We start from the raw sequence: 13,699 nt of genomic DNA on the forward strand, positions 1-13,699 counted from the left end.
TGTATGTATCATGGCAGTTTGAAATAAAAAGTCCATAAACCAAATCGATAGAGTTCAACAAAAGCAATGTGAGATCAAAATGCATTTGCTGAGGTAACTATGCCTTTTTGACGTGCTTCTACAAGTCTTTGAGCTCTTTTGTCGTGACAGCATTTCAGGGGACTCAATACCTGAGTGCTAATGCAATGCTGTACCAGGTGAGCTGTCAAGCAAGTTTTAGCTAGAAACTGCAATGATCCAGTGATATGTATAGGTACGTTTTTGGAGTTCTGCAAAAATCTCCATTTTAAGTTTTTCCAATGAGCCTTTAGGTTGATTTAATTTTTATTATTACTTTTTTGGAATTTGGGTAAATTATGACATGGACGTTATTGTGAGATTCACAGGCTTTACTAACCTGCATCCACAGGCTCTGTGTCTTGGTAGTATAACATGAGGTGAGAAAGGCCATCAACGGCAAAGAACTGCTCCATCCGCTCAATCTGAAAGATCAGACAGAACATTGTTAAAATTAAACTTGTGTAATCACTATATTAACAAATGCTAGCAGTCTGTGACTTCCTGACTATGAAATGTAAAGAACATGCTCTTCAAAACCAAATTAAGACTGTTTTAATTGTGTATGTGGAATAGTGTTAACCTGTGTGCCCTCCAGTATTGCATCTTCAACTTCAGCCTTCTCCAGACCAACACAAGAGGACACAATGCTGAGAACATAGTCATGTCTACTGTCAAGCTGTGCTCTCTTGGCCTCACGTTCTTCTTTCAGCTTTTGCTGTGTGATAAGAAGATGTACCCACTTTAGAATACATGAGGAGTGTTATAGTCACAATTTGACCATTTATTAAATGCTTTTATATGTGGTCTATTAATATCCAACAGATGTAGTAGGACACTGTAGTGCTGTAGGAGTAATTTTGATTTATTCCATTTATTAGTTTTATTAGATTTATTAGTAATGGATAGTAATGACAGCAGTATTTGGGATAAAAATAAAAAATTAATAAAAAAAAAAAAGTTTAAGAAATAATGCAAAGTAGAACTTTTATGATATTGACTCTTATATTGGAGCTGAAAAGTTTAAATAAAGGAAAGAAATTTAACATTTAGAAACCATAGTAGTAACTATAATTTATGTATAATTACATGCAACTAACCCTAAAACAAACCGGAACTCTATAGTAAGTACATGAAGTTCTTAAAATGACACAGTACTTAATTAAGGACAACTTAAAATTAAGTGTGTCCAAATTTACTTAAAAATGGAAAACAATTAAAGAAACAAAAAAAAAAAAGAAAAAAAAAATTATAAACTATAATGAAGCTCTTTTTGTTTACATATTCTACAGGACAGAAAAGAACCGAAGAACCACAAATAATGAATTCAATAACATCAACATACACACATACATAAGATGTACTAAAGTCACAATATTTTTAAATGTACATATATCAATGCAGTTTCATGACACTTTCACTGCTTAGGAGACTGAGATCTCTCAACACTGTTTTAAATCTGAGCACAGACAAATGTTACAAACTGTAACATGATACAGATTTACATATATAGAAAGCAAATGAAGCAGCATCAGAACATGGAATCATACATACTTTTAAAGCAGTGATCTGACTGTTTGAGATTATCGATGACTGCACTTCTGGCTTACATCCTCCAGACTTCTGTTCATGTATGTTATCCATGAGATCTTACATGTAAAGTTTGTCAGACTATTGTGTAGCTTTAGCTTCATCCAAGCAGACAATAAGTAACAGTCACAACCCAGTGGATATCGTTATATGTACATCCAAGTGTAGAAAAATACAAAAAAAGCAAAAATTTTAATTGGAGGCTCTCCAAGTAAGAAAATCGTCATCCAGACTGGACTGCCCTAATCATCTGTCCAACTGACCTTCACAGTATTGTCGTTGTATCCCGACTTTTCTCATGACAGTAAAAGCTGAAATGTTTAGGGTCCTTTGTACAGATTAGAATACAAGAAAGACAAGTGAACAAAGCCTTAAATGGGCAGAGCAGACTGGGCCCCTCGTCAAAGCTGTGAGACAGTAAAAGTCACTTGGCTGGGGTGCTAGGTAACACTGTAAAAAAAACAAAAAAGAGCCAATAAACTAAACAACATTTTGTGGGCCGGATACAGAAGCTCAAATTTGCATGCTTTGGTCTTTCCGAGGATTTGAAAGACTCTTCATTCTAAGAGCCACTTTCTGGAAAAATCGTTTACTGTTCTGATACGATGTAAATGTCTAATTTCTACTTTACAACAAAAGTGTAACTCAGCATTGGAATCACACAAAATGTGCATTGTGATAGTAATTAAGAAAATCTGTTTCAATCATCAGAAGCCTTTAAAGGATTAATTCACTTTAAAATGAAAATTACCTCAAGCTTTACTCACCCTCAAGCCATCCTTGGTGTATTGTATATGACTTTCTTCTTTCTGATGAACACAATCAGAGTTATATTAATAAATATCCTGATGCATCCAAGCTTTATAATGGCAGTGAACAGGACCAATGATATGAAGCTAAAGAAAGTGCATCCATCCATCATAAACATACTCCACACGGCTTCGGGGGGGGAAATAAATGCCTTCTGAAGCGAAGAGATGCATTTGTGTAGTTATAATGTAAAATATCTAGCTTCGGCCAGACCGCCTTCCGTATTCAACTTATGAAGAAAGTGTAAAACTCTAACAATTCAAAATGCTTACACTATGTCCTACGCCTTCTGTATTCAAATTACAAAAAAAAAATAAAAATAATTAACTGACACACTTTATAACTTGTTAAATATGGATATTTTTTCTGTTCATCAGAAAGAAGAAAGTCATATACACCTATAGGATGGCTTGAGAGTCAGTAAATCTTCATTTTAAACTGAACTAATCCTTTAACATGATACAGCACTTTTTTAAGCACTTTCACTTGCCAAAAAGGTTCTATATATGATGAAAAGTCTCAAATTATTGCATAATACTTTCATGTTTAATGGGTTGTTTCATTTTTTTCTAGTGATAATGTATGGTTACAAGCTGTTTAATTCATAAAATTTAATGAACATTAAAAATTAATCCTAGATCAAAACTAAACAAACTAAATCAAAAACGAATCAAAACTAAATCCATAAGATTCCATGATGGGAACCCCATAAAAGGCTCTATATATGAAATGCCTGACAGAACCCTTTAAAGGTGGTACAGAGGATGTTTTGTTTTATACATTTTTGCAATATTACTTGAAACTGTCTTTACTAACTGATGAAAGACTATTTATTAGGTGCACTGAAAGGAATAATATTAATATACATCGTCTGTGCACGAGATAGGGACTTAAAAACATCAGCCTATGGTTTACGCGATCATCGCGTAAACGATTGGCCCTCTGGCTTGTCAATCACTGCCATGACGTTCCTTGTGAGAGACGCGCGGCTGCGCGCTCTAGTAACTTTCCACACTCCGCATGCAATGTTTTTGTCAGGAGACAGGAGTAACAACTGCAGATTATGAGTCACCTGCGGTGAGTTCGACATAATGAATCCACAGCTTTAGGTCGCACACACACTTAACGATTGTAAGGTCGATTATGAATGTAAATTGATACTTATGACTAATCGCGCTCAAACGCGTCCAGTCAGAGCCAGTTGCGTTCAGTCTGCGATTACAGTCGGTGTTCAAATCCCTTGTGAAAGTATATAAATCTGCTTCAGGAGCAGGAAACAATCGCTGTATGTTGAGCACAGTCTTAGAATGTTTTAGCTAGTCGTTAAATGTGTGCCCGGCTTAATAACACAGCGAATGCCGGTGGTAAACAAACACTGAAGGAGGGGGGTTGTTCTTCCGCATGCGCTCATTTAAAAAACTCAGTCGACGAAAACATCCTCTGTACCACCTTTAAGGTTCTATATAGAACCTTTTCTTGAATATTATCATAATTGTTGTTTAAATGATGTGCATCCGAGCATGTCACTCATAAACCAAACAAAAACATGCCTTGAGAGTCCATGCATTCATTCTGTGATGTAGCTAATTAGAATGCAGTTGGAATGACTCCAAAATTCAAGATGTAGGGGCAAAAAAAAAAAAAAAAAAAATGTCCCAGTATGAATTTTTAATTGTATATTCATATCATATGATATACTGTAGTTAAACAAACACGACATTGATTTTATACAACAGTTCAATAAATAATAAGTTAATATCACAAATTACACTTCAGACAAAATATTGTAAATATTATCAAGTTCAAAACAAAGCTACGGTAGAACCGTTGCCTGTGCTGCTTTTTTGTTCCACGCATATTGAAAGAAACTGGTGAATCAGTCATAAAGACAGTCACAGTTCATTCCTGAATTAAATCAGCTGTTTGAATGAACAAGTTCCCTCAATGATTCACTAATTAAGAGACATTAAGAAAACAAATCTCATAGCATTACTTATTTGTAAAAAAAAATAAGTGAAAATGCATTCATGACACCTCTGAGCTGCATTAATGCCACTTCAGGTGCAGCTTCTGTGCCACCTCTCTTTATGTCTCATAAAATGTGATTGTAAACAGCCCTATAGTGTCTCGTTATTCTAAATGAATGCATTGATTAATTGTAAGAATTTGAATCTTTTGTTCATTTATTGACAAATGATACAATATCTAATTAATATGTCCTTAATTAAATTTCTTAATATATCTTATGCCTTCGCAGCCCTTGATCATCTCAGGTTTCCTATTGGTGTCACAAAGTTGTTCCTTTTACAACATTGTTTAAGAGACTGCAGTGAGATAGGTGCCTCGGAGACATAAATAACCATCTGGAAGACAGATACCAGCATTCAGCCCTTTTAATCTCCTTGACATCGTACTGTCCCCATGCTTTTCTCCTCTACCACTCTTCTGCTGCAGAGGTGGCTGGTAGGAGCTCAGCTTAGCACTAAAATTTTCATGCATTTTATCTTGGTAATGGTGAGCTTGCTTTGAATACCATTTACAAGCCTAAACACTACATCATTTAGATGTCTCCCTTACTGGACACAATCAGCATTTCAGGTCTAGTAGCCACAAATATGAAAAGCATATATTAAGCATTGGCAACTGTTGCTTATTATTATGAGATATGTCAGTATGATACAAACATAATCACATGCAAATTAAATGACAGATGCAGCCTGCAACAAGCAGCATGTCTTCGTCAGCATTCTCATACATGCAAACACATCACTTTTTGTCGTATCAGCTTTTGCAGTCTTTGCATTTCATATCACCGGAGATCTTGCAGTGTTATGGCATTTGCGTTGGTATAATGACAGCACGATGGCTGATGGGGGCCCATATAAGAAAATGTGTAAAATATGTACAAAAAATATTACAATATGGAATAAAATAAATTGTAAAAGTTATAATTTATAGAATGCATTTACACAGCAAGAAGAAAAGACTTGTCCATGAAAGAGGACAACTACAAGAAAATAGTTTGCTATATCAGTGCAAGTGAAAGTTAGCTCATAGTTAGAAGCTATATACAGAGACTCAAACATGTAAGCTCACCTCACATAATCAGTTTTAAAGCTTTATCTATCAATTCTAAAGCATATATTTATATTACATATTATCTGTATAAAATTACATTTATTTGTACTAAATGATTGTATATATATTACTTATTAAACTAAAATTAAACAAAAAATTTGCTGATGTGTAATGGATTCAGGGTATAAAGATTATACAAATATAAATATAATTATAAATTATTATTATAAATTATTATAATTATAATTAAATAATTATAGTAGGTTAGCCAAGGAGAATAAGTTACTATGGCGATGAACACTGTTACAAGCCAAAAACCAAGGTGCCTAAAACCCTCATGGTGCCTAAAACCCAGGTTTAGCACAAACTAAACTGAAATATACCTGGCTATACACCTAAACCGGCTTCATGGTGTGCCTTTTTTTTTTTTTTTTTTCAATTTAGGAAGGTGGTTCCTCACAAAGGTATCATTATATTTTGCAATCTGTGGCATCAAAACATCTTCAACTATATGGTTTGAAACTTAAAGGATTACTCCACTTTTAAATAAACTTTTGCTGATAATTTACTCACCCCTATGTCATCCAAGATGTCCATGTCTTGCTTTCTTCAGTCGAAAAGAAATGAAGGTTTTTGATGTAAACATTCTAGGATTTTTCTCCATATCATTCATTTCAATGGGCACCAAACGGTTGAAGGTCCAAATGGCAGTTTCAGTGCAGCTTCAAAGAGCTTTAAACGACACCAGACGATACCAGACGATGAATAAGGGTCTTATCTAGCGAAACGATTGGTCATTTAAAAAAAATAATAAAAAAGTTTAAGTTTTATAAGCACAAATGCTGGCCTTGCTCTTTTCTCCGATGCGCATTTGTGAGGTCACGTAATACCAGGGGCGGAGCCAGGGGGTGGCCAGGGGTGGCCGTGGCCACCCTTGGCCTAAGCTTGGCCACCCTTTGGCCACCCCGCTCACAACTGCTGTTTCTGTCTACTTTTTTTGATAACAAGAATTGCGTTTATTTAAACGCAGAACCGTCTCTTTAAGACCACAAAAACGGTAGACTTTTCAGACGCGCACTCCAACTTCGCCTCAGTGCCAGGCGCAAATCAAACACGTGCGGAAATGATACAGGTGCCAAATGAGCTTCAGCAGAACAGCAGTGAACAGCGAACAATAACATTATAGCTTACGTAAATGTTTATCAGCTGGTGGGTTGCAAGACCGCACACTTTTCAATCACGCACAAATATGGCGCACTGTATATTACTCACCATAAATAAAGCGCAAAAGAAACTACGAGCATGCAACGTCATAGTTCTGTCGTCTATTAAGTCACGACATAACCAAAAGCGATTAAAGCTGCGTTAAAACTGTGCATGCATGTATGTAGGTCTATTTGAGATATATATGCGTCACATGTCTCTGGACTAAAATATTCTAATATATGTGAGATCACAAATTATAAGGCACAAGCTGATATGTAAATTTTTAATGCATAAATAAATGTGAGAACTGCATTTGTATGCTAATTTTGTAAATTAATAAAGTACAAACAAAAATATCACATTTAAATGCACAATTAATTTTACATTATGGCATTTATGTGCTGTTGACTTCTGCTTCCTTGTCAGCAAATGGAAATTCAAAAGAGAACACTTTTTTTTTTGCTTCGTACTGAGTTTAATTTAGGTATGATAGAACTGTTGCAATTATTTATTTTGACAATATAGAAAGTTAAACATTCAGTGTTTACTCTTTTGGTTACTTTTTGAAACAGACAAACTCAGAATTGTTGAAGTTCATTGATTATACATAAAATTAAATGAAGGTTGAATAATCAGTATGTAGTTATCTGCATGTCTCATCCATGGAGATGCAACAATGGAGAACAAGCTATTGGGGGTTTTGAGAACCAGAACTGACTGAACAAGTTGAAATTTAGCAATAATGTGAGCCCCTGTATTAATATGCCTGCAAGTGAGGAATGATTACAACAACAACAAAAAAAGGTCAAATTCACTCAGCATTCCATGATCTAATTCACTATCTCAATTACAATTAAGTACAAATTAACTGTATTCAGTTGTGTTGTAAGCACAGTCCAGTACATTATAGTCAGACTCATTTTTATATTGAAATTATAGATATTTCGGTGCCACCCCGGACTGGTTGCTGGCCCCTGCCTGGCCACCCCATGAAAAAATCCTGGCTCCGCCACTGCGTAAAACGCAATTATGTTGAAAAGGTCACGGTTGACGTAGGCGGAAGTATCGAGTCAGTGTTTACATTACAAATGTGCGGAAGGAGGATCGTATACACATATTCAAATGTCTTTGTGTCAGTTTATTGTTTAACCCTTTGAGCGGTACGTTCCCACATATGGGATGTTTATTTCTGTGCCCCTGGGCATACGGTTCCACATATGGGATTTAGAATGTTCAGCGACGTCACATAACTGCTAGATTCAAACTGTGCTTTCGCACTCTGGCTGCGAGACGGATGCGCGCTCTCTTGTCATCACAGCTATGCAGTGTTTTCAGCCACATAATGTTTCTTTTAAGGTTTCAGACATTTAAATATGCATAAGCACCATTAAACAATACATTTGGAGTTTATAAAATACACACTGATGTCAGACGTCAGTAGAAGCATCAATAAACAGTGAATTCAAATATAATTTGCCGACAATTATTCATATCAGACACAAATAATGGGCCTAAGTAACTATAAAGTTTACTCTCTTATTCTTCCAGTTCACCAGCCACTTGCTTGCATATATTTCAGGAGAAACTGATGTATTCACCTGCTGTAAATCAGACTGACAGAACTCTGTGAACTGCAGTGCAAACTAAGATGGCGGCGCCCATCTCGCATTATAGATCAAGATAAAGATCATTTATAAAGGTTTTTAAACGACAAAACACACTCACTCACACACATTTGAGAATCGGAATATCATATAGTTGAAGACATGCAATATTTTAAATAAAAAAGGAAAAACAAAATAATAGTGATCCATCTATCATACAGTGTTATTGTGGCTACGTTCAGCGCTCGTGACACGCACGCATCGCCATGGAAACAATAAGGGCAAACGTTCTAAAATAAGGGTTAAAAAAAAAACTCACTCTGGCGGTCAGTTAGAATATTTTAAACTCACGCTTGAAAGGTGTGCGTATCCTGGGTGTTTTAATATTAGAAAGCCTAAAAGATTTTTGTCAGGACAGAAATTTGTGACTTTTCAGAGATTTCCTATACACAATCCTGAGCTAATGAAACTGTGGTTGCTACGCCTATGTCAACCGTGACCTTTTCAACGTAATTGCGTATTACGTGACGTCACGAACGCGCATCGGAGAAAAGAGCAAAGCCAGCATTTGTGCTTATAAAACTTAAACTTTTTTATTTTTTTTTTAAATGACCGATCGTTTCGCTAGATAAGACCCTTATTCATCGTCTGGTATCGTCTGGTGTCGTTTAAAGCCCTTTGAAGCTGCACTGAAGCTGCCATTTGGACCTTCAACCGTTTGGTGCCCATTGAAATGAATGATATGGAGAAAAATCCTAGAATGTTTACATCAAAAACTTTCATTTCTTTTCGACTGAAGAAAGAAAGACATGGACATCTTGGATGACATGGGGGTGAGTAAATTATCAGCAAAAGTTTATTTAAAAGTGAACTAATCCTTTAAGTGAGACACTATATGCAGAGTCTCTTTAAGGCGAGCCTCCAAGGTTAGAAAAAAAGCGTAATGCACTGGAGACAAGAGGCATTTTTTTTTTAATGGATGTCATAGGAGGAGAGGTTTCAGTATGCTGAATAAATTGCTTTTGTTTATCACATAATGAATTGATGTCCACAAACATGTTTGCCATTAAATATTTATTTTGGAGTGATCTATATTTGAAGTTTAAAATGACAAAATGCTGTTTTTATATGAGAAGTCACAGACAATATTATGACAAATAATATTCAGTTTACGGCACTACTCATTTATTTAGAATCTGCCAACAGTCACACTAATAAAGTCATAAGACCCATGAAGTGATTCAATGACATCAAGCCTATATAATGTGATTGTTTTATGAGGCATACATGATCCAAGTTGACTGTTACACTTTCTCCAATGTTAAAGGATTAGTTCACTTTCAAATTAAAATTTCCTGATAATTTACTCACCCCCATGTCATTCAAGATGTCCAGGTCTTTCTTTCTTCAGTGGAAAAGAAATTAAGGTTTTTGATGAAAACATTCCAGGATTTTTCTCCATATAGTGGACTTCAATGGCCTCCAGATGGTTGAAGGTCAAAATTACAGTTTCAGTGCAGCTTCAAAGCGTTCTATAAATGCTCATCTTGAAATAGCTCTCTTCTTCTTCTTCTTCTTCTTTATTAGAATTCCGGCAGTGTAGACAATGCTAAGTGTATTACTGCCCTCCACAGGTCAAAGTTTGAACTAATTGTTATATACTTGCACTAGCATATTGTATATGACAATTTAGTTCAAACTTTGACCTGAGGAGGGCAGTAATACACTTAGCAGTGTCTACACTGCTGGAATTCTAATAGAGAAGAAGAAGAAAAGAGCTAGTTCAAGATGAGCATTTATGGTTAAAATGTATAAAATTGTATTTTTTTTTTTTTTTTTTAAATGAGTGATGGTTTCTCCAGATAAGACCCTTATTTCTCATCTGGGATTGTGTAGAACGCTTTGAAGCTGCAATGAAACTGTAATTTTGACCTTCAACCGTTTGGAGGCCATGAATGAATGTTTTCATCAAAAACCTTAATTTCTTTTCGACTGAAGAGAGAAGGACATGGGCATCTTGGTTGACATGGGGGTGAGTAAATTATCAGGAAATTTTTATTTGAAAGTGAACTAATCCTTTAAAGCCACAGAAGTTGACAAAAGATAAACGAAGATAAACAAAGGTCTTACGGGTGTGGAACGACATGGGGTGAGTAATTAATGACAGAATTGTCATTTTTGGGTGAACTAACCCTTTAAGTGAACTGCAGCCAGCAACTTATTGCTTGTGCTCGAACATTCATGCTGCTGTGTCAACATATTGTGTCAACAGATGAGGTAATTAAAATTACAATTTAATGTTTGATTATAAAGTATATGGCTATGTGGGAGTATAGTTTGAATTAATTTGCCCTTTTCTTTGCATGACACTAATATCACAATACAGAATAGCTCTGTCGGCATTATCCTTAGCATTGTATAAGCATTCATTTCATGTGTCATTGAACAGAAGAGAGGCTCTCAGGAGCGTGCATAACCGTCACATCCTTTTGAAATGTACTGACTCCGAATCCTTTACATAAAAATCATTCTACAGGCTTTCATAGTCGGGGAAGGTCACTTTTTTTATGTTTTCTTACAAACTATTCACACATTAAAAAAGCGATTAATACATGAAATGCCTTAACCTCTTGTTGCTACAAGAGATCTACTGTATGTCTCTAAAGTGTGCTGTTGCTTTGGACAAAACTGTGAGATAAATTACTTCTTTCGTACTTAACCAATCACCTTTGACTTACCACTGCCAAAGAAACATATTTAAGTTTTAAATGTCACAGGTAACAGGCTCTGAAGTCCAGTGAAGCCATCTGGATGAAAAGGATGAAGATTTATAGTGCAGCAAACAGGGGCCAACAAGCCCGGGCAAGAAGACGCATACATTGCAATTGACCTGTAGAGTTAATGGGAGCAGTCAGCTAGCGTGGGAATGACCAGACCAGTGCTACCTCAACCATGACTGCCAAAACAACTGGAAATAAATGATAAGGCCTGAACGCCAGCCGTGACCTAGCAACACAACACACAAGACAAATAAAAAGATAGAGAAGGAAGATTTTCCAGATGAGCATCAATCTGCAAACGATTGTGACAGTTCATGCCAACACAGAGTGGTGTGCCACTCATGTTCAAGTGAATTCAGAGCAAACAGAACATAATCATTCAATGTCTTCTGAGATCTTGTGAATTCTGAATATTCTGAATTGTGTGATCATGAAGTGCCACAATGGAAGAAAAGTTAAAACAAAAAACAAAGAACCCTAAATGCACTTTACATGCACTGCTTTGCAGTTGATTTTCAATTGAATTTTATTGCTGCTTTTTAAACAGCCAAAAAAAATAATAAAACTGACTAAATATGAAATTAACTTTTTCACTCAATACTTTAAAAAAAAGTGATTATAGAAAATAAACAACTGTATGAATAATCTCATCATGAATTTGGCACAGAATTTAACTAAAACCTATCAGATCAATAAAGATTCATTTTCCATTATGAAAGACAAGAAAACCATGACAACCTTTCCAAATAAGGAACTCTCAACTCTTTTGAGAAGTTTAATGCCTTCAGTGTAATTTGTTTCTGCTTGGTTTGTTACCATTAATTAAAAAGTTCATAAATTGGAAAGAGAAAATTGTTAAACATATATGTCATGCCACTTTTAACTATGAATGTTGTTCTGTTGTGATATTTGAAAGACTGCAAACATGAGAAGCAAAGTTTCATCTTACCTTGTTTTGCAAGTCGGGTGTACGAGGCAGCATTTTGACCCTGAGTTCAGCCAAGTGCTGAAATAATTTCCAGTTTAACACTGCATGAGAGCTGTGTGGTATGTTAAAGAACTAAACTATTGTTGTACCCTTCATTGGCTCTTTATCTAGTCCTTTGGTGTTGGGTGATCACCTGTCCTTTGTTTGGTTAACAGAGGAGGTCTTGGACCTTCTCAGATGTCAACTATGAAGCTAAATAGGCCATTGTTGTTAAGTCTACAGTTACAGACAGAACTTCAGGCCTCGGAAGGATGAGAGGCAATATTTACACCTCCACACCACTTTATTCATCAGTGAGAATGACAATACAAGTCAGCTATTCATTCGTATTGTGAAGAGGCATCTGTGGATTGCCCCGGTAACACTTGACCATTCACATCTTGTTGAACTGACTCACAGGCTCATGAATGTGAATGAACTGTATTCTAATCAGATAGAAACTAGGACTTTATTATTTAAAAGCTACAGGAAATAAGTAATAAGTACAATTGTAAAAACATTAACTTCAGGTTACTATCATATATATCTAAGCATTGCTTCATATCAATGAAAAAAAAAAAAAAAAAATTATATATATATATATATATATATATATATATATATATATATATATATATAATAAATAAATAAACTATAAGCATTCTTACATTATCTATAGAAAATGTGAATAACTGTCCATGCAAACTTTCATAATTTGTTAACTTTGCAACACTGACACTGTTCAATTATTATTAGGGGCCAAGCACCAAAGGTGCGTAGGCACCTATTGTTATCGTTATTGTTCTTATTATTATTCTTCCGCCATTAAAGTTTATGGCAGCCCATAAAACCATATGCGGGAAAGTTGTGAAATTTAGCACAATGATAGAGGACATTCTGCAATGTGCCCATAGCAAATTTGGAGTCTCTAACTCGATCTCTCTAGTACCACCACCTGTCCAAAGTTTCACTCATGTTTATGCTAATAACTTTTGAATCATAAGAGTAAGAAACAAAATTCCTTGGCTCAAGCCGATTCGATTACACCTTATGACTTCATTTTGCGTAATGATAATTTGTCCGCCATGTTGAATTTAGCAAAAAAACTACTTTTTCGAACTCGTCCTAGACACTTTGTGCAATTTTCATAAAAATTGAATCAGATCATGTTCAGACCATGCTGGCAAAAAGTTACTAAATGCTTTGTGATTAACCCAACCATTCTTGAATAACACGCAAATTTAATGTAGAGCACCCCAAATAGGACTCAATGCTATATCTCCGCAACGCTTTATTATATTCAGACCAAACCTGGTACATGTCATCACAAGCCTGACCAGAGGCAACATGCAGTGTTTCGCCGCAGTGCCACCTACTTGTCCGGAGATACAAAAAAATGGCTATTTTTGCTTATAATTTCTGATAGGTTTGTCCAAAAATCATGTGGTCTCGTTAGATTTGAGGCGTCATGCTGATTCGAATGATATCCAATTTTTCCATATCGGCCATTTTGAATTTTGTATGAAAATGCGTTATTTTATGAATGCATTAGCGTATCGTTACGAAACTCGGTTTGGGTCATCAGAACGATGCACTGAAGACGCCTG

General features: G+C 35.5%; 1 protein-coding gene across 1 annotated transcript in view; it reads right to left on the bottom strand.

The window, feature by feature from the left end:
- dnah5 (dynein, axonemal, heavy chain 5) overlaps nt 1–13,699 on the bottom strand; it is a 159,621-nt gene that overhangs the window by 137,518 nt on the left and 8,404 nt on the right. Inside the window, 2 exon segments of the mRNA XM_048152165.1 lie at nt 398–482; nt 641–775. Coding sequence (XP_048008122.1) covers nt 398–482; nt 641–775 — 220 coding nt within the window.

The sequence above is a fragment of the Megalobrama amblycephala genome, linkage group LG13 (genome assembly GCF_018812025.1).
Source record: "Megalobrama amblycephala isolate DHTTF-2021 linkage group LG13, ASM1881202v1, whole genome shotgun sequence".
Taxonomy (NCBI): Eukaryota; Metazoa; Chordata; class Actinopteri; order Cypriniformes; family Xenocyprididae; genus Megalobrama; species Megalobrama amblycephala.